Raw genomic sequence first — 22,836 nt, 5'->3', positions numbered from 1 at the left:
CAATTTAAGGCAGTTTCTTTTATGTGCATAGTGAACAATTATAGGTTTAAATCATATAATATTAAACTACAATAAAGCTGCAATTTCACTCACTGACTGACTGATTCATCATAATTCGCAGCCCAAACTGTGATAGTTGTGGATATTTGGCTTATTGCACGTAAAAGTAAAAAAAATCATCGGGAGGAAAAATCTTAAAACTTGAAATAGTCGATTAGTTTTCGAGATATATATTTAATATATAAATGATGTTACTTTCTATTCATACACATCGTATTTTTAATATATATTTAATAATAAACAGTTTGCTGAAAAAAATAATTTCAATATTTGTTGAAAAATGAGTATTACTGGAAAAATTAGTTCTTTAATAATATTAAATCTATATAAAAAATAAATGGATTATAATTATTTCAGTTTTCACTTCTGTCGGCCAGTCCCACGACACGACGGCCCCGTTTTTTTATTCTTGGATTAGTATGACGTGCCCAGGACCCGACCATGCATGCTCCGTAACCGCCGAAAAGCGAAAATTTTTCTTTTCGGTTGCCTTACAATGTTCATTTATTCTGCATTTGAGGGATCTAGATGTTTGCCCGATGTAAGATTGACCACAGGTACACGATACTTCATACACTCCTTCATAAATATCAGATGGGTGACGTTCTTTTTCACTCCGGAGGAGGTCAGAGGTCTTCTTTAAGCTTTTGAATCTCGTCAAAACGTCATGTTTGGCGAAAACTCTTGCGATCCTCTCCGAAGTTCCTGCGGCGAATAGCAAGAGAGCATGTGTCTTTGCCTATTGCTGGTCTTCCCTTGCTGTTTCCAAGGCCACATCTCGTTTCTCCTCTTCCTTAAGCGTGAATCACACGATCATTTTTTTTCGTCGCGAAAGTGATCACTATCGCGATTACTGCGCAAAATGATCGTCGGCGGCAATTGTTTTTCGCGATCGCGATGAGGATTCCCATCGCTATTTTTCATCACTCGTCCGGTCGCTTTTTCCGTCGCTAAAACCGTCACTAAAACCCCATATCAGCCAATCGGAACGCATTCCCCTATGGAGCGATTGCAGCGCAACGTTTGACAATTGTGGGAACGACATAGATAAACAAACACGCTATATAATTTCGTAATGTGGGTCCTATGACAACGAGCTGTGAATTTGGAAATGATGCGAAAAGCGACGGCGGGAGTGACCGTGTGATTCAGAAAAATGATCACAGGAGCGATTGCTTTTCGCGACGGGAAAAGTGATCTCGATAGTGATTACTTTCGCGACGAAAAAAAATGATCGTGTGATTCAGGCTTTACGCGCGATTTTCGGAATCGGTTCTCGATCGTAGCCATTCTCTTGGAGTGTGGTTAGGAGGTGTTGTTTTATCAAGAATCAAAAATCATCGCCAGAGAAAATAGATATTTCCCTCGACTGATAAGGTAGGCGATAGAAATGGAAGAACGAATAGAATCACGAGAAGAACTTCAATAGGGAGGACGGCTATCCTTTATCATTCAAACGGCTCTTCAAACAATTGAATTCAAACCGAGAAAATCAGCAGGTGCCTGACTAGCCTTACATGTAAAGAATTGCAGCTCTGCATATAATTTGGCCCAATTGCTAGGCATTTATTTCATTATTATGTATTTACTAAATTACCCACATCCGGCATACTAGCCAGTTTACAGTGGCACAATATAGTAAACATATAAAATACAAACACAATTAAACATTTATTTAAAGAAATAACAATTCGTTAAATTTAGAAATGTAGTTGGCATTAAGAATTTTTATTCAGATAGGAAAGAGTTCGGTTGGTAAAAGTATGGCTAAGAAAAGATAATGGGACAACGTGGTCTGGAAGAGAATCAATGAGAGAAGGGAGGCGGAAGACGATGGAACGTTTGGTCCGTGACAATCTGGGAATGGACATATGGAGGAGCAAATGCGTGCGAGTAGGTCTGCATGGAACTTTATAATTTAAATTGGAGATAGTTCAGGACAGTCAATGGTAGAGATAGGAATGCTGTGTATTACTGTCGGCGTCAAAATGATGTTCCGCTGTACTTTGCTAATTTATATCCGGACTTTAGTGCATGCCATAATAATGAATAATACGTCATTTTAAAGGAAATTTTATTCTCATTTCCGATTTATTTTCTGTTATGAAAAATTCAAAAATGTAGACACGCGAGTGCAATAAATGACTTCGCGCACCATAAAATTAGCCGTTTTGTCGACTTCATGAACTTTGTAACTCAACCTAGGGAAAACCACTGCGTCTACAACGTTCATCTTCCACAATAAGTTGCAAACATTAATATAGATTAATAAAATAGCTTTTTACGTATTTTAAGAACGCATATTTTGTCGCAAAATAATGATAATGTTGAAACACAATCTAGTCCTACAGTTTGCCTCGAAATGAAATATAAAATAAATAGAAACACTTCTTAATTCATTTGCAATTATTCTATGATATATGTATAACCAATAAATATATTATTATTTGTGATTGTCACTAACTTCTATCAATGTCATGTTGCAAAAAGGGGCCGCGCCGGGCCAGTGCTGGTTACCGGGAAGCAAAGTTTCGCGCGCAATACGTGTCAACGCACGTTCGTTCGCTCCGGCATATTTTTAATGCCCATATATAATTTTTACTACATACAAATCATGTATTTTCGGATCATAGAAAAATTGAACCTTGATGTTTGGTGAACCTTGCGTGACATAGAGTAATCCGGACAACAACTAGGTTGAAAAAAGTTTACTTACATTTTAACATTTATTGGACACTTAAAATAACCATGATAATACTAACGAAATATACCCGTTAATTTTTATCGGGTAGTGAGGACTAAAGGTATGGATTTAGAATTATGAAAACTATGGTTTGCCGTTTATGCTTGGTTTAGGAAACTACAGTTTAGCTTTTGTACATTTTTATGAATGCACAATTGCGCCTGGTCGCTACGGCTGATTTATATTGCCTAAATGGAAGGAGTATGATTAATTAAATTACAGAAATACAATTATTATCAATGTATTCTTCAGATTAAGGTAGGTTTGCGTAGATTATTTAAGAAGTATTCTGGTAGTCTCACATCCATTGAAGTCCTTCATCAATTCATTATTAGGCCTACTCCCTTTCATTGTATTTAAAAATCCTATTCTCTTCCTTCCTCTCCGTCGTTGATCCAACATTCTACCCTCTAACACTGTTTTCAACACATCCTCCATGTTAAGTACTCGTTCCAGTGGTGTAACTATGGGGGGATTAGGGGATAGATCCTCAATCCCCCCCCCCCCCCAAAGCCTCGGAGAAATAAAATAAAACATTTAAAACTATTGTCTAGTGTTGATATTTAATACCTGCATCGGTCGATCAATTTGATCACTTTTCCTTATTTCTCATCGTAGAACCTCGATCAAAAGACGCATTTAATCGCCCAACGGCAATGAGTATGATAGGTGTAATTGTTTACCTCCAAGTACTGGAATTAGTAAAGTAAAAAATGTACTACGATAGGTCATATCGGCAGCGGTTACCTCATACTGTGACGCCCGTCTCCCGAGCACCCGGATTATCTCTTAGACCCCGAGAAAGGGTTCGAAAAAGGGTCGCCCTTCCGTCCAGTTTACCTGACCATTTCTTGGCCCCACAAAACTACTACTAACCTCTGCATCTGCTAAAAGTTAATTTTTTGTGCCAAAATTATGTAAAATGCTTTTCTAGGGATGTCATTTTTTTCCCCGGACCCCCAGTTACCTGGAGGGGGGGGGGGTGTGGCCACCTCAGGCCACCCCATCCCCCAAGGAATTTTCCTAGTTACTCCACTGACTCGCTTCATCCATACCCATACAAAAAAATCTGTGCTGCGACTGCACTAAATCTGCACTGTAACTGGACTAAACTCTGTGTTTAGCACAGTCACAGTACACTTTTCTGTACTAGACTGTACTATGGCAGCTAGAATTTGAGAAGAACTGTACTGTAACAGTGCTGGATCACTGTGCTTGAACTGTGCTAGAGCTCAGACTGCACTTTGACTGGGCTGGGTAACATGACTGGAGCTGTACTATGGCTCAAACTGGACTGTGACTGGGTTGGGTAACTGGACTGGAACTGTACTATAGCTCAAACTGGACTGTGACAGGGCTAGAAAACATGACTGGAAGTGTACTGTGGCTAAAAGTGGACTGTGACTGGGCTGGGTAACATGACTGGATCTGTACTATGGCGCTATGGCTCAAACCACTGCGACAGGGCTGGACTTAAACTAGTCATTGACAGGAGAAAGTATTTCCTATATTATTTCATATTACGATCAACTATCATTTCCATGAGAATATGAATGCGTAAATTATATAAAAATTTATGCTGACATTACAGCGGCAATGCATAGCTCCAGCTTGCTTATTATTTTGGTAAAGTATGGTCAAAAGAACAACTTCCGCCGATACTCAGCCATCTTTGTTAGAGCATTGGTGTTGAACCGGTTGTAACATTACTTGTTTACGTGCTCTGAATTCTACGCTGTACGATGGATACGTCGATGTAAGATCGACGCTAAGAACATGAAGAAGTGAACTTTACTTCAATTACATCAAAATTAGCTACTTAGCCGGGAATTTTTCTTGCTGGTGAAGTGATATCGTCGATTTTGCTGAAATCCGTGTGGTTCGCGATGAATCAACTTTCCACGATTGATTTCGACGACTCGCAATCTACTCCTTGCGAAGCACGAGAGAGTTGAAAAAAGACATCTTTATTTATACTCTGCTGCTGGAGGTAAGTACTCAACTTCTCTAAAATTAAATTCAGACAAACTTAAACAGTCAAATTTTGAAGTAACACTTTATTAGATATCAGTATGTAATGTTTTTTCCTTTTAATTTCAGGAAGGAAGCCAAAGAGGCAAATGAATTGAGCGGCCATGCCTTAGCAAGACTTTCATTTTTATGTTTATAATCATGAGTATATTTGTATTTAATAAATTTCTTTTATTTTCATATCTTATTGTCATTTATTGTGCTCCACGGCGTTAGTACTGAAACTTCATCAACAAAAACTATCGAGGTGGGCATATTTGTGGCAACTAGACAAATAGCACTGAAGTAAATTTTGGTGGTTTTTATGTTGAGTGCCCGTTGATGTGCAGAATAGGATTTGTCAATTTTTCTCATAGAACCTAAGGGCTTCGATAGCAATATTTTTAGTACCATAAACTTTGTTCATATTAAGGAAGTGGAACGTAACAAATTCAGTGAGTGTCTGTTAGGAATATGGTTTATCTTTCCTTAGACTAGTAAACATTCGAATGAGTGTAGTCGTTTTGGCCACTGTTATCTCTTTGCGGTTTTCTGATTGGATCAGGCAACCAATCTTCAAACACCTAAAAAGGGAACTATATATCTCTGCTAATTGGCCTATCTTGATTTAATTCTGCTTCTTGTTTTCAATAAGATATACAGGGAATGCAATAGCCACATCAAGACTCAATTATTGATTCATGGACAGAGTATTACAGTAAAAACTGTGCTATGGCAGCTGCACTGTGGCTGTGCTATGGCAACTGCACTATGACTGTGCTAAGGCAACTGTACTCTGACTGTGCTATGGCAACTCCACTGTGACTGTGCTATGACAACTCCACTGTGACTGTGCTATGGCAACTGCACTCTGACCGTGCTATAACTGTACTGCGATGTTTCAATTCAAGTGCAGTTTAAGTAGAGTCACAGTACAGCCCTTTTAGCACAGTTACAGTGCAGCTTTAGTACAGCCACAGCACAGATTTTTTTGTATGGGTACCTTCTGTTTCCTCCGCGTTTCATCCAAAAGCTGCCTCTCCTCACCCACCATGGGTAATTAAGAAAAAAATAATAACCGGATTTTTTTAACTTTAGCTTTAAAAATTACCATCAGTTACAAGTGCCAACCAATTTACAACAGACGCGACGCAATCCATTCTTGTAGTTGACATCCGACGCGAGGCGAGCGTGAGGTTTCTGGAACATTCCATTATGCCTGTACTGTGCTGATTTTGCTGATAGTGTGGAATGCATTTTTGACAGCTGGTGCGAGTGCTCTTTACAGAAAAGTATGGCGCACGAGTGGAAAGTTCTATAACGCACGGGGGTGCGGTCGGATGCCGCGAATCCTTAAAAATCTGCACGCATCATTCACCCGAGGTCATTTTGTCAAGTGTCGGAACCCGCGTATCGGCCAACCGTAGGGCCGTGGAAGGTAAGCTCGTCGATTTATTGTGACGCAGCGATAGAGTTAATTTTCTGACCACTACTTACTTTCTTTATTTATTTTTTCTCTTGATCTTTTGACGTACATATATTATGAAACTTCCGTGTTCTCTCTTTTTCGGCAAAATCAATAACAACCCATTATTGTTTTTTTCCGAGACAACTTTTATATTGATTTATATTTATCGATGGTTTTCTATTTCATTTATAACATACGTACATATGTCAGATTGACCCGGAGAATCCGAGACAGGAGATCACTCCTGTCTATGAACCAACAGTCTAAAATACACTCCTTGCGGCAAACTCCGTATCTTTCATTTCTCACCGACAGTACTGTCCCTCCGAGAGGACCACCTTGTCAGTCCGGAATCCCTCATTCCTGCCGTTGACAACTGATACGTGAGGTCGTGACGGAATCACTTACTTATTTTTCGCCAGCGCTGGTCGACTTTTCGATCGCCGCGCGGGTTCATTAGCATACAATGGGTGCTGGGTGGACCGCCGGACGGGAAAAACGCTTCCGTGGTAATTCCGAGAAAAATTTCGAGGTAGATTGCGCCGGCGTGAACAGCGAAAAGGTATTTATTTAGGGATGAGTCGATTCAACTTTTTTCGATTCCGATTATTTGAAATCGGAATAATAAAATAATAAACACTTAAACTGTTTAAGACATAAATTGTTAACTTATTAATTTACATTGTAAAATGGCTCTGGTGTGTGACGACTTTTATGCCCCAACCTTAGAGTTAATTTTCATAACCTCATAGTCTATGTTTCTCCCGCCATCCATGGTGGGTGAGGAGAGGCAGCTCTTAGATGAGACAGTGGCGGATACAGAAAAAACTCGAAGGAGGGGCGCAAAATATATCTTGAGTTACCTTTACTTTTATCCTGATAAAAAATAATCAAGTCGCATGCAGAGTTTGAGACAATTTCAATCAAATTTATTATACACATATAAAATACAATGCCATCTTATGATATAAAAAGTTATAATTGTGGTTCTGCAATGTTTGGCAATACGGACGGCCCCGCAAAGGGGGGGGGCCTGCGCCCCCGTCTGTATCCGCCACTGAGATGAGATACGGAGGAGACAGAAGGTATGGATGGAGCGAGTACTTAGCGGGAAGGGGATGTTGAAAGCAGTGTTAGAGGGGAGAATGTTAGGCAAACGAGGGAGGGGAAGGAAAAGAATAAGATTTTTAGATATGATGAAAGGGAGTTGGCCTTATTCTGGCTTTAATAGGGAAGCGATTGAAGACAGGGGATTTTCCCTGAATGCTTCTCAAGCACTTAATGGAAACCTACCTTAATAGGTAGAATACTACCTACAATAAAGGTTCACATGTGGGAATCCTCTTGCATGTTGATGATTGATCGTCTCCTGCCAAACACCCTAGCTGTAGCTCGCAGGGTATTATGTACATGAATAGATCCACGTGCCCGAAGGCAAGCTTTCAAAGTGAAGTGGGGGAGAAAAAGGCGCCTTTTGCTTTCCTTCTCCCCTCCCACAGCTTCGGCTCTGCCAATTTTTTTTGTAGGCAGTCGGCTACAATCTGATCACTTTTCGAAAAATCCGTATTTCTCATCGTAGAACTTCGATGAAAATGCGTACTTAATCTCTCTACCGTAAGGAGTGCGGTTAGTGTATTTATTCATATACACCCATGCCTCGATTAGCGCAATCTCGATAAGCGCAAATTCGATTAGCGCAAATTCATTCCTCGGGAAAACCTCCTAACGCTGATTAAATCGAAACTTGAAGCTTTTACGTGGTGGAAGGGCTCCATATTAATAATGAAAAACACTTTGTTACTTCGACAAAATTTTGTGGAAGTAACAAAGTGTTTTTCATTATTAACTCCCAACGCTGCTTTGCTTTGCTGCTTTGCTAATTGCCACGCAATGGCCAAAAACATTACTCGCTATGCGGTCTAAGTGGCCGACCTACGGAATTTATCTTGTCTCCCTTACTTAATGATATGAGTGGATTGGAAGCCAACGGGTACAAGTGATTTATTTTTTCTACACAGAGTTAGGTATAGAAAACAAACGAGACCGACTAAATATTTAGTAGTACATTTGATTTTCCACTCGATGTCAGCACAAAATTGAAACTCACTCGTATCCCTTGGAAACCAATTTTTTTGCATTTTTTCTAACAATTAACTTCACCTAACTCTGTTGAGAAAAAAAATCACTTGTACCCCTTGGCTTTTCACACTCTCATATAAGTTAATTTAGATTATTAATTAAGTTTGGAGGTAGTGGGTTTTTTTTATAAGGTTTGAGATACATATATTTTTTGCCGTCCTAGGTTACCGGACGAATTGACTTCCACGTAAAGGGTCCAGAGAGCCCTCAATGTATTCACGGGGGAGAATTGGAACGGGGGCTGAGTTTCGTATGAATAGCATAAACACGTGAAAAAGTCCGAGAAAGATTCTCAAACATATTGGGTTCTTTCCCTTCCAGCAGTCGAAAGCCCTCTGCGTCCCAGGAAAACAGTGCGGCGGATGTTCAGCAGTAGAAGATGATTTTGATAGAGCCATGCGGAGTAAAAACCATGTGAATAATGTCAAAAAATAGGAATGCGGATGGAAAAATAAAGAAGTTATCTAGGAAAAGCATAAACCTAGAAGAGAAATTGAAAGTGATCTATTGCTTTGAAAACGGAGAGCGTCAAATAGATATTGCATGTAAATTTAAGCTCACGATTTTGGCAGTCCGAACCTTATTCTGAATAGAGACGGAGTTAGAACGTCAGTGACATCAGCCACACCAACTGCAGCCATGCTGTTAACATGTATGCTAAGTTCATTGCTCGATAAAAAGCGGAGAGACTTCTAATCATCTGGATTCATCATAAACGTCAAGTAAAAGCTTCAAGACAAAAGGGCCTGGGTGACACAAGAATTGTTTTAAGAGTGGTTTTAAAATTCGTCACCTGCCGTCAATGCATTGCAAACCCCTGAGCTAAAATGTTTTTTCCTAGATGTTAGCCCACCCGCACATAGAGTGGGAATTTCTAAAGCACGTGCGAATGTTTTTTTAACAGGAAAAAACGTCTTTGAATGCGTACCTACGTATTTTAAAGATATTTTAAACTGTAAATGTTATCTATAAATAAGGTTTTCTAAGACTAATAATAGATAAACCGAATTTCCTATAAACCATACATAATAATGTATGGTTTATAGGAAATTCTACACCCAACAACTATGCTACCGGGAACGCATCCCTATCTTTCCCATGTTAAAATAGTCTCGAATAACGCAAATTCGATGAGCACAAAGACCCTATGGAACGCATCCCTTGCGTTAAGCGAGGCATTGGGTATATTAAGTTTGTAACGTGTCAGTCTGGCCTCGTTGAAGGTAAACTTAGAGGAATTATATCAATTAGTTGTGTAAAACTTATGGTTCCAAAAAAACGTATTTTGGTTTTTTGTTTAAATTCTTCCCTACTATACACTTATACATACGTGTGGACGTTTCCTGACCCGGGAGACGACGGCTGTATATTTACGTGTGAGATTTTCCTAGCCAGGACATTGAAAGCCGTATATATACGTTTTATAGCTCTCCCCCTTTTAGGAAGGTCGCGGGTTTACCTCGTCTTTGTCTCGGGACGCAACCCTGCGATGTTTAGGATTTACCCTCGGAAACCGGGAGCAGGTACCCCGACCCCTCGTCTTTTATAACCCCTCTTAGCGGTAAGGGACAGCGGTCATACAATTGTTTATCCAGTCAGGTTTCGAAATAAATATTTGTTCATTTCTCAAGAAAAATAAACTAAGAATTGAATTATTTCTCTTTTGAGCAGCGTTTACAATTTTTAAACGAAATTCTACGATAAATATCAACTTATATCTCGAGTTATGTATAAACATCAACATGGAAATTGTTGCTGCATTAAATGCGTTAATATTGGCCTTAGAACTTCGGGTAAAATTTTGACAATGCTCAGAAAAAAATGAGGAATTCAATTCAAAGTCTGCAATTTACAACAAGCAACAATTATCCATTTGCTAAATACATATAAGCAATACATAAGTTGACCGCGAACCAATGCCGGAGGTGCGGTAGTAAACCCGGAAAGGAGGGAGCACAACTACTCTCGGAGTCTGAGATAATGCGAAGTCCTTGCGTGGAGGGGTCGAAAAAGGTTCAGTGAGACCCATCTTAACGAATGCCCTCCAAAAATGCTCCGTACCACGAGAAATAGGAGTCTCTTGGGGCTCAGTACAGCAGTCATGCTAAGACGAAAACTCCGCCGTCTCGAAAGGGTCGCACTAGGTAACTAATTGACACTACGTCGTGTTTAGAATCTTTTTCCATGGAATCACTCGTAGACATCCAAACTGTATTCAAAATTACAAATCACGCCCATTTTTATGCGATAATTTTTCAGAGCTGAGGGCGATTCGTGACTCATAATCGACCGGACCCCGGTAACTGTTCGGGTACGCGGCTGTTGTTGGCCTCTCGTTAATCTCTTTCCCGCCTTCCGTGTTTGGACGGACTATAAGTTTCTGAATGTTAAGAAGGCCTGAATAAATAAAAAAGTACTGTTTTTGAGTCCTAAAAATCACGTTTCCAACATCAACAATTCCATAATTTACCGGACCCCCTTTTCAGTGGCGCAGCGAGGGGGGGGGGTTCTGGGGATAAAACCCCCCCCACCCCCAGAGCTCAGAGAAATTTTGAAGTTTAATTACTTATAGAATACTGTAAATATTAATAAAATATCTCTCAGAAGGCTGCAAAACTCACCATTTTGAACCATTTATATGAAATTTTTTCTAGGGGAGGGCCCACGCACCTCCCTCTTACCTTGGCGGGTACTCCACACCCTCAGACACCCCAGTGTTTTGCGCCTGAAACCCCCCTAGCCTTTATTCCTAGCTGCGCCCCTGCCCCTTTTTATCCCGGGGTGTTTTCCATACACCCCGATAGGGCCCCGAAATCTTTGGTATACCTTCCCCCCTCCCCCATTTCGAAATCCTGGCTACGCTACTTGGTCATGGCTTGATATTTATCAGATAGATGAAATTTGATCACATTCCTCAATTCCAAAAACATGTAAAATGGCTTACCCGTCTTGGGTGAACCAAATGGTATGGTGTCGAAGTTATCTAGTGAAAGGAGATGCACATTTATGAATATTCTCTGGAGCGATATCAGCTAATCACCAGGGCCGATTAAAGCTGTAAGCAAAGTACGTGGCCAGATACGGCACCAAGCAAAAGGGAATGCCTAAGCAGTGGTTTTTAACACGTTACTTGCGGATGGCGAGAATTTTCTTCATTGTCAAGCGTTCCGGACGGATGACAAGAATTCTCATCATTTAGACACGTCAACATTAACAATTGTAATATTATATACATATTATTTACTAATTTTTCAATCGCTTTTTGTTACTTATTATGAGGAGATATATCCTAATTTTTGAAAAGGTTGTGTATTATCATAAACTTTAGCCATTTAACTATATTTTAACTTGAGGCCATTTGTCCATAATGTCACAACGTCAATCTCAACAGCTGCACTCTTATGCATCTTCCCTCTTCTTTAGTCGTTGATATTTTTGTTTGATTACACTAGAAAAATGTCTAGAACTGGCCCTGCTAATCACTAAAAATTAATAATAAAAAAAAAAGAATTCTAGTGACAGGGGCAGATCCAGTATTTTTTCTGGGGGGGTCTGACAGATCTTCTCACATATGAGATTAGAAACAAAATACAACAATTAAAATGCAGAAAATATTCTCTTCATTTTGATATTGAAGTTATTAAATCAAATGATTGGGGCTCCGTAACACACAAAATAAAACAAACGTAATGGTAATTGTATTAAAAATCTTGTCTATGTTTTTAAGCGTCTGAGGGGCCACGTGCCCCCCCCCCCTAAATCCGCCTATGTCTAGTGATGTAGCGACTATGATTGTGTACAAGCTTATACCTTGCTCTATCTCACTATTAAACCTGAAAAGCATTTATGGTCCATACATCATATACGTTTTATCAGATTGTATCAACAGGGCTAGTGTTTGTTTCTCTAATAAGAGGGTCAATTTTACTATATATCCCTCTATTGTATATTTTTTTAATCCCTCTTATTTGTATTAATTCATCATTTGTTTGTTCGTACAAGTGCACTGCATGGCCTGATATGACTTAAAATGATCCAAATCAATTGTATCATGCATATTTGAAAAAATCTGTCAGTTTTCCTTTTTTGAATAACATTCAAAAGTCATCTTTTAGCCTTTAAAAATTTCTACATTTCTGTAAATCATCCAGACTGTGGTTGTCACCTACAGCTGCCATGTTTTGGGAAGCCATTCAGTGAGGAAGATTGCGTGAAACTATGTTTATATATACACATCCCTTGTCAATACAAACCATCTATTATCTAAACTAAACTACCAGCCATAATCAACATTCATGTTGTACCAAGTATAATTTAAATTCCTGTGAATTAATAACTTTGCATGAAAATGATTGTTGGAGGGGTGTTTCAATTTCCTTCCTAGTTTGTAATATTCGTTTTAAAAGAAGAAGAATGAGCAACAGAATGTGTCAGACTTGTTTGACCCGGCATTTTGTTTTACTTTTTTTTCTCTAATTTTGCCCATAAACATGTGATACAGACCTGATGATTCCAAGAGTTGCTCAGCCCATGCAATTTAAATGTTATGAAAGTGGAGATCCTGGAAAGAGAAATTCCGCCACGCTTGAGATTACTATGTTTGAGTGTCACAAAGTTCTCAGCAAATAAACCTTATGACCTGTCCCCACCAGGTTGAAATATTACATTTAGTAAGCAATGGCAGTGTGTGATATGTATATACTATATATATAATGTGTGATATGTATATACCATATATGTATATGGTTAGTACATATTGAAATACCATTAATGTGGGTAATTGGGTAAGTTGGTTGATAATAAGAAGTCCGTGCACATTGATTCAGGCATTACAATTCCTAAATACTCTGGTTGGGAAGGCTGGGAATTTGGATGGTATATAAGGACCAATCATCATTTCTGATGAAATTAGTTCTGACAGTTGGATTGTTTTGTCTGAACATGTGTAGCTGGTTTTATGAACTGTTTTGTCGCACATCGAGTAATTTGGTATATAGTGATTATTAAAACGATTGAAATGACTCAAACATTGACGTAAATACTCTAAATTTCAGCTGGATTACCATGGCTGCAGCTGGAAATGAATCACTTCGGAATACTGTGAGCATATTCCCAATGGGTGGAAACATATATTTTGCTGTTTATCTACATGAAATAGATTCTACCCAACCAACAACTAAAAATCTTGAGGATGCTGTGTTTGCGATTAAGTTCTTTAAAAACTTGGGGTGTAAAATATTCAGTGGAGAAGACTCCCCTATTGATGATGTTGAGGCCAGCCAATCAAATGAAGATGTGTCTTCAGATGACTCTCCTGATGAATTTGAAGAGGACAGCCGTAAAGGAGATGATTCATCTTCAAATTATAAAAATTTTGTTATTTTTAACCAGAGTTTACAATACACAGTGAGTGACTTAGAGTTGTGTAAGTATTCAGTATAAAAGTAATTTGATCAGAGCTTAGCTCATGAGCTCATAATAAACTTTGTGGAAAAATCAAGTCTTCAGAAATAGGTAGATATCAATATTTTTTAAATATTAAACATTTCTCTCACCAATGTCTCACAAATTTTATTTCTGCATAATTGAAGCAGAATAATTTCTATAGACCAACTCACTCAGGTAAACAATTTTCAAGTAAGAAGTTGTCGATTCATTGATATTCTCAAGGCAAGCAAAGCTTTCTTTTTTTTCTATCACAGAGCTCTTAGCAGCGTAGTATGCGTGTGTACATTGTTCTGTCGCCTTTGGCACTCCAAGCAACTTATGTTAATATGAGGATATTTGATGGCATTCCTTACCTATTCTTCCCTAAAATCTTATCCTTGCCTTACATAAGTCCCTTAGCTTACGATAAGCTGCTTATTATGTTTTTCGGTAAGAAAACCATAGAAATGGGTACAGTGGCGACGACTCCATAGGGCCCGTCGATTTTCCTCGGAGCGTCCAGATAGTGAGGTTCGAGTTATCAGGGTTTTAATATTGATCATATGACTCTTCTAAAATGCTTAAAAAATTAAAATTCACTACTCTATGATATCTCTATACTCTATCTAAAAAGGCAGGATCCATGTGCTACTTCAAAACAAATTGATTGCATTGTCATTTGCTACAGAACTTGGCGAAACGCTGTGTGAGAGGTATAGTCCAGCCGCTGAGAGTGGTCCGATGACAGTTAGAAGGGTCTAGTTTGTCTAGTTTGGGGTAGGTGGCAAGGTTGCCAGGTAAGAAAGGGAAATGCCCACGTAACATGTAAACAAAAGGGTTCCGCAAAGAAAGGAACCAGAAGGGACGACGAGCGTTAAGGACCCAAAGGAAGAATTCTTTATTTTGGTGACTTGAGGAAAGGGCTTGTTTTACTGCTTCATATGCACGTGACAACGTTGTAGGACTAGGAAAGGGTGTGAGGTGTGTTTGAGGGACAGCAATTGGCAGCAAACTGTGCTGGTGCAGGGTTCTCCAATCCTCCTTTTGAACTGTCATTGGAAAACTCTCTCCGGCTGGAATGTAGGGTAGGAGGTGGTGGAAGGGGTGAAAGGTGAGGACAGAGAGGAAGAAATAAATAATATCCCGAATCCTCTAAAATTGATACCATGTAGGCCCGTGCTGGGCCACCGAGACGTATCCTGCTATGCCCTCCAGCCTGGAAATCTTTGGTGCCCTCCTGTTCCGAAACTGACAAATTTACTGTCACAACACCAACATTGAGCAGTTAACTTGATTTCAATTATGTCTCATTAAACAGCATAATTAACACCGCCTTGAGTAAACAAAATACTAATTTAAATGAACATATTTCAATCTTGTAAGATTGTCGTTGTAGCCCGGGTTCGACTGTAATCAATTAAAACTCATATGCCATAGAGACGTTTATTCTGTGATCTCTTACAGAAAACTGATGCGTGGCTGGCAAAATAGGTGCTTTAGTGAGGTGGAGCTGGTACCATTTCACGGCCACTATGGGAACTACATCAACATCTCCCTTTTTTAAATTTGAATTAATTAATTCACTTAGCCGATCCTGATATTGAATATAAGTATGTATTTACTTAATTGTTTTGTGTATTTAATTTGTTGAACATATTGTTAACTATTATTATTTGCTATTATATTATTTTGATGTGGGTATTTGTTTTGGTAAATTGTTAATAATTATTCTTGTTCAGGATCAGCTAAGTGAATTAATTAATTCAAGTTTAAAAAAGGGAGATGTTGATGTAGTTCTCACAGTGGCCGTGAGATGGTTACAGCTCCACCTCACTAAAGCACCAATCGCAGTCTTCTGTAAGAGCTCGCAGAATAAATATGTCCCTATGGCATGTGATTTTAATTGATTACAGTGGAACCCGGGCGAATGAAAATTCATTTCAATCTCGATAGGTTAAGGATTAAAATTTCATTATTTATTTATTATATTCCACACCCCCAGACCTCCCAGTTGTCCTACCTCTGCATATATATCCATGTGGATCATAGTAAGATTGATCTTGTTAACTTGTGAATGGGGCTTTTGAGTTGCTGGGACTAACTGTATATTTCTAATGTTTGCAGTCCATTCATATGTTTTTCAAACTGATCCATTTCAATATGTATCATGATTTGGAACTTGCTCATCTGTTTGAAATATTTTTTAATGTAATGCATGTATCATTTTACCAGTTTGTAGAGTTTTTACTTTCAAACTGAGCTTAAGAGGGTTCAGGATTATTCCCATTCCCATGGTGGAGGGCGTCTCAAATCCCTCTCCAATGTTATGGATTGAGACTTGAGCAAGCCAGAACCACACAAATGAGGGTCTCATTTGAGGTGCCTCAGTGTGTCGGCCACGATGGCCGCACTCAACTACCTTGAGCCAAATATATATTGGTTTATGTTGTTCTTGGAAACAATTGAAAATCAATAAGTGCAAGGAATGAGATTCTGAGAATCCCAGTTTCCACCGAGAAAATATTTCCAAATTAGCTGGAGTGTTCACTCTTGATTAGAGCTGATATGAGACTGAAATGGCTTTTAGAAAGCATTCAGGTCTTATGCCTTGATTACAGCAACTTAACTTGGTATTTTGATGGAGCTGAAAACTTAAAGAAAGGATCTCTATTGGTTCACAATAACATGAAATGGTATAACTTGGCTTGGAATAGCTCTCAGTTGAGAAAATCTCACATTTCTCTCAAAATTTACCCAAAGTTAGGAAGATTATTTAGTCTATTGAAAGAAATTATTAATATCCTGAATCCTCCAAAATAGATAGCACGATTGATTTAAGGTATGTTCTGTAGTTGAAAGAATCTGCAATGGGGAATTTTCACATTTTTTGAAAACTCTGTCAAAATGTAGTAAACCTCTAGGAAAGAATATCTACCGGGGGAAATTTCAATACTAGCGTTACTTTTCAAGATATTAAAGGTCAAAGTGGAGGAGTGGGGGGTGCGAACGAAAGTAGTGTGTCCAAGAGGAGTGACGTCATTTCTCCCCAAACAGAGTTGCTAACGTCCGAGGCGTGGAGCTTCGAGATTGTTGCGGTATACGAACGCCAGGAAGACGGTATGTTTACCTACGTGAAGAGCTGTTTATAATATCGAATAATAAATATTGCGTGGTGCCTATGCGTTCAAATACATCTCGAAATTCTAATAAAATATTCGTCTTTGTGTCGAATAATAAAGCGAGAAGAAAGAAGTGGGTTAAGGCGATGAAGAGGAAGAACGATCTGTCGACGAAAACGACGGGATTTGTTCGTGAAGATCACTTTACCTTAAGTAATTACTACAGAATTATGCTGAGAAATGACTTGAGCGTGTGGTGCGGAGGACGTGCAGTTGCCCTGTTCGTGCAGTACCCGCCTGTCGCTTGCATGCTGTTTTTGCTGAGTTATCGTAGGTTGACGGCCCTCGTAGTATCCGATGTCTTATAATTATTGTATGTTTTGAATTCGTCAATGATTAATCATGATAAGAATATTTAAAGGATGCATACAGTAGGCTACCCTCCCTCTCTCCGAAATCAATTGATTCACATGCATAGTATTCCAACTGAACTCCCTTGAAATCATATTTGCAGTGTATAATTTGTAAGAAACTCACTTATGCATAATCACTATCTCCTCCAATCAACTGACTTAGAGCCATAGGAGGAAATACAACCTGAGGAAGTGGTGGAAAGTCGAGGTCAGGAAAAGTCATGCCAATCGAAACCAGAATCAAAAATTGTTGGTGTTCAGAAAAGAAACCTGTTTCTGCCAATTCTGCTACTTCTCCTATGAATATGATAAGTGACTCACATGGAATCAGACAGGGAGATATGTAGCCAAAGGGTCAAGTATATTGTGTTTTTCTTGGAAAAAGGCAGCATTGTATTTAAGAGTAGATTGTGAAAATTATTTTAATGTCAATATGCTATCAGGAAAGACTGGGTTACCTGTTATTGCTATGTTCAGGAAAATTAGACTCAACAAATCCTTCAATATTTTAGCCTAGAAGATCTCAATGTCTCACCCTCGACAGCGGCACGATATTTCTCTGCTTCCATTATTCCGGTGGCTAGTCTTTTGAAAAATCTAGTTTTTTGGGTTGACAAAAATAAGATGTTGCTTAATATGCCAATTCCCTTTCCTGCTTGCAATTCGCATGTAGAGTCAACTATTGATTGTTAAGAAATAGGCATTGAAAAACCAGGTAACCCAATTTGGTAAAGTTTAACCTGAATTGGAGCAAAAAAAAAATAGATCAGTACTCACTGCAGTGAGTGACATTTTCTATAGTATGGATCTAAACTCAATCAAAAAAATAAATCATATGATTCTTCTTAGAAGATTTCATTTCGAGGGGTAATGGTGGCCGGGCAATAGATAGTGTCATTCGCATAGACTGGATTTCTTGATCAAATTCTAAAAGGCTGTGGGGTAAAAGTAGATCGCTCGTTCAAACTAACTGTTCACTCATTCAGTGGTAAAATTTGAGAGTTAAGTAGACCACCAAGAGTTCCCAAGAAGGTAGAGAGCTCTCAAGATGAAGTTAAGCTAACTAAGCAAATAGAAAGCTTTAGGACCCATGTGGAGAGAGTAATAAGAAAGGTCAGGGAATACAAGTTGCTTGTCCTTCATTCCTGCATTGACAACCGTTTGGTGCAAAAAAGCAGGATTAGAGGATAGCTTTAAAAGACAATCACTTCTACCATAACGATATTCGGGCTCTGCCTCAACGATGGGGAAATTTTTTAGGAAGCGACGGAAAATACTTTTAATGATTCATTTATAACCTTTTTTAAATAGAGATGTATTTTTCATTTAAAAAACAGCGAGAGATTAGTTGTGCACCTAATACTATTTAACATAAATGATTGAATTTTGTCATACGTTTGCTAAATAGCTTATAATTATTTTGTAGGCATCTAATAGAAGTTTCATTGCTAACATTAAAAGCTGTATTATCTTATCCTTATGCCTATCGTTAAGCAGCCACTATAAAAGCGGCTCCAAAAGTGCATAACCTGTCAAAACCTGTACACACTTCAGACAGTATGCATACAGAACACACCTTAAAACTGTCCATAGTATGATGTGCATAATGTGTACAGAAAAATTACCTTACATCTGTGCACAGAAAGCATTTCACAACATACTGAATCAAAAAGCTGATATCATACAGAAAGCAAAAAATCATAACTTGTACCATATAAACTATATTTGCACTAACTAGATGCATCAACATTTCATGCAGAAATTTTCAACGGAGGCCGAGTAGCTACTACTGCTTTCGTAAAAGCTGGTCCAATAATGCCATAATAAACTAGAAAAAATTACCGCGAAGCCTTCACTTCTCTAAATTCTGCAGCCAAAAAGTCTTGGGTTACTTTTAAAATATAATGCCATTATGGAATTCACCTCTGGGAGATTATCGCAACAGCCTTTTCACGAAACCGTCTTCCATTTCGCATATATTCGATATATTCTTGTTCTACGAATACAGAAAATGGATAAAATATACTTGACGTGACTAAATAACGCCATAAAATGTCTGAGAGAAAACACGGATTAAAAAAATACCGAAATATTCACTTACTCAACGACTGCTTCATTGTAGCTTCTGCGGCCGTACATGCAAAACGAAAACGCCGTAGGGAGAAATGACGTCACCAACAATCAGAGCTAACTTCGAGTTTGCAGACGCATTTCACTGTTTTAAATGAATTTCATGATAAAATCGATGGTTTAAGAGAAGTTTGATTGGTGGAAATGGATTCCTGGTGAAAATTGCTATAAGAATCATATATTATTTTGATGAAAAAAATTTCATGCAGCTTCCCCATTAAGTAGTGTGGATCTTGTTAAGTGTTGCATGGGGCTGAGTTACCAGGGCTAACTGTATATTTCTAATGTTTGCAATTAATTCATACATTTTTCAAACTGATCCATTTCATTATCATGATTTGGAACTTGCTCATCTGATTGAATATATTTTTTTAATGTAATACATGCATCATTTTTTCAGTTGCTAAAGGTGATTATGGTGCAAGTTGTTTCATCTTCTACTTCATTGTGCCTCAAGTTGGATCCAAATTCTTGACTTTTGACGAAAGTGACCTGAATGTCTTTCAACTTTGGAAAATAATTAGGAAACCCTCCATTCCGGTCATATTTTTAATTCAGGTAAGCTCCTTTTCTCTTCTTTAGACCTAATACAGTTGTTCACAATAATTGTCATAGGTAAAAATTCCTCTGGGCTTTCAGATCGCTATGTAAATCCCAAACTGGCGGTATACTTAGGTTCTTAATTTTGTAATAACAAAAATTTCTTAATAACGTTTCTTTTACTATAGATTAGATAGGCCTTTTCAATGGGACGAACGATTTACTTCGTTAAAATGAGGAATTCATAATAACATTGTTCGTATTAACGAAGGTCTACTGTACTTTCCTGTGCTTTCTTCATCATGTTGTTTGTCACTTGTCACCATTAGTTGAAGTTGGGCATTTGTGGGTGAGATTGTTTCAATTGCTTAACTCTTAATCCCATTGGTTTTTATATGACTTTTTCCTCTTATTAATGGCAGTTGTATTGGTGATGGAGTATATTTTTGATAAGATGATAACCTTTTATCTCCTTTTAAAGTTATCTTAATTACCTGCTCTAACAAGAGTTAGTATTCTTGAAGGCAGTGAAAAAGGATTTGTCATCTTTTTGAATTACCTACTTTGATTCTTACAATTTTTCTTATTAATTACAACTTGTTAAATGTCTATTTATTAGGGTAATTTTACAGGAAATGCATCCAACCCTTCAGTCCTCTTAAATACTGGAACGGAGGAGGATAAAGGACCCACCATAGCTGAGTCAGCAAATGTACTTCTAGCCATCATACCGAACCCTGGTAAGTCTCTTTTTAACTTATCTGGATAATCTTGTGCCAATTCAGCATATTGAGAGAGAGAGCATCAATACCCAAACAGCAACCAATATCCATCAACATCAAGACAAAAGTTTCAGCGTTAACATTTGAAATTATATATGTACAATATCCATGTCAATCCAATTAATGTTGCATGGATATCTGTCAAATATCCAAAGTAACCGCCAAACAATTTTACAACAATGTCCAACAGTGAGCATCGAGGTCCATATTACAACACCTTTATTATATCACCACATCCCCAGACATACAGAAAAAAAACATTTGCTCTCTTCAATTCTTTACAGAACATATGTTAGCCATGGATACTGTTTGGAATAGAAATTTTAAAAAAGTTTTGGTCCTAAAATTTGGATACAAATTTTACTGAGGGACACCAGATTTAAAAATATCTCTGTTATTACAACTTGGATATGTATCTATGTAACACTATTTTCACAACTCGCCATGGATTTTTACTAATTGTATATTTAAGTGATGTTATTTTTGCCTCTTGCTGTGGATATTCAAATAGGATATCTGTATATGACAAAATATGTCAAATGCTCAGTGGCAGCTGGTGGTAATACAGTAGAACCTCGGTTATATGACCCTCAGTTATAAGATGACCTCACTTATACACCGATTTTTTTTCGTCCCGTGAATAACCCCATATGAACCCAGGTATTTCCAACCTCGGTTATGAAACTTGTCACTTATACGATGACCTCGGTTACGAAACATATTTTTCTAGATCAATGAGATAAAATACCTCACTTATACGACTTGTCAGAGAACTGCTCCACGAAAAGATTGCGATACAAGCGTTGATTGTAGTCACTGGAACGGGAGTAGTATGTGCTCTTTACATAGATATGATAATAAAGAATAATAAGATTTAATAATAAGCGATGCTGTTTATTATGTATTAATTTCAATTATAGTGGATGATTGTTAATCCAGAATTATTAACAACGGAATATCTATCTCTCGGAAGATTGTCTAGAATTTTTCCAAGGTTATGTTTTCCATCGCCCCAGCAAAATAACATCCAAATGAGCCGTTAAAAGACCTCCCATACCGAAATTTATCTTCCAAAAATATTATCGTATTTGCAGTATGGGGTAAAGTTGCTTATGCGGCGTGCGGTTCAAAACTGACCCAACTTGTATCTCAGCGGGTTTAAATGAAACATAGTTGGATCTTGAATAGCTAGTAGCTTAACTCTGTCTGGTGGCAATCGTTTATTTTTCAACAGAACGAGAGATAGTGTGAATACCCTCGGAGAATAACTTGCATCATCAGTCGTCATATAATTATATTAAAGTCAAATTCAAAAGGTGAAAGATAAGAAGGCAGTTCCTTTCGACTCAAGAATGGCTTACAACCATATTGTATCGAAGTACAAAAAAAAGTCCAGTGTGTTATCAGAAATGGAAAGTAAAATATTCAGTGAAGACAAATCACGTGGCGAGATGAAGTTCCTGGCGTTGAATTCAAGGAAGAATGCTAACAGGGAAGCTATACCCGGTAGATTCAATCTACTATAGCTAAAATTTCATGGGAAAATTCTGTTTTAGTGCAAAAACATTATATAGAGGGGAGATTTTTCCGGGCTCTTGGTCTATTTTTGTTCATTCATCACTGACATCAGTTATTTAAATTGCTCACATTAATCAAATTGCTCAAGTAAAAGAAGTGATGGAAGCACTGCAAAAATCTTAGCTATGGAATATCCAGGGTGCCAGTGGCGTAACAAGGAATATGCTTTAGTTGTTAGTACATCGGCTAGTAAAAAAAATGACTTGCCTGTAAATATATTTTACATCATTTTGGCACTTAAAATTTAAGCAAATGCAGTTGCTGTATATCAGAACGAGACAATTGTTATAAATATTTTTTTTCATTTCCCTGAGGCTTTGGGGGGGGGGGGATCTATCCCCTCATTTCCCCTCCCCCATACTTACGCCTCTGCTCGGTGGCATGTGCGCCATATTGTGCTATGGTATGGTATTTAGAGGGAGGTAAC

General features: G+C 38.1%; 1 protein-coding gene across 1 annotated transcript in view; it reads left to right on the top strand.

Annotated features, from left to right (window-relative positions):
* Positions 1–22,836, top strand: part of LOC124168344 — a 47,972-nt gene that overhangs the window by 1,300 nt on the left and 23,836 nt on the right. The window contains exons 2-4 of the mRNA XM_046546531.1: positions 13,475–13,845; positions 19,910–20,067; positions 20,669–20,789. Of these exons, the coding sequence (XP_046402487.1) occupies positions 13,485–13,845; positions 19,910–20,067; positions 20,669–20,789 (640 nt within the window). The 5' untranslated portion in view covers positions 13,475–13,484. The remainder of the gene's footprint in view (positions 1–13,474; positions 13,846–19,909; positions 20,068–20,668; positions 20,790–22,836) is intronic.

This window comes from Ischnura elegans, chromosome 11, assembly GCF_921293095.1.
Source record: "Ischnura elegans chromosome 11, ioIscEleg1.1, whole genome shotgun sequence".
In the NCBI taxonomy this organism is placed as follows: Eukaryota; Metazoa; Arthropoda; class Insecta; order Odonata; family Coenagrionidae; genus Ischnura; species Ischnura elegans.
Note: the sequence above shows the minus strand (reverse complement) of the source record. Positions and strands in the feature narration are given on the sequence as shown.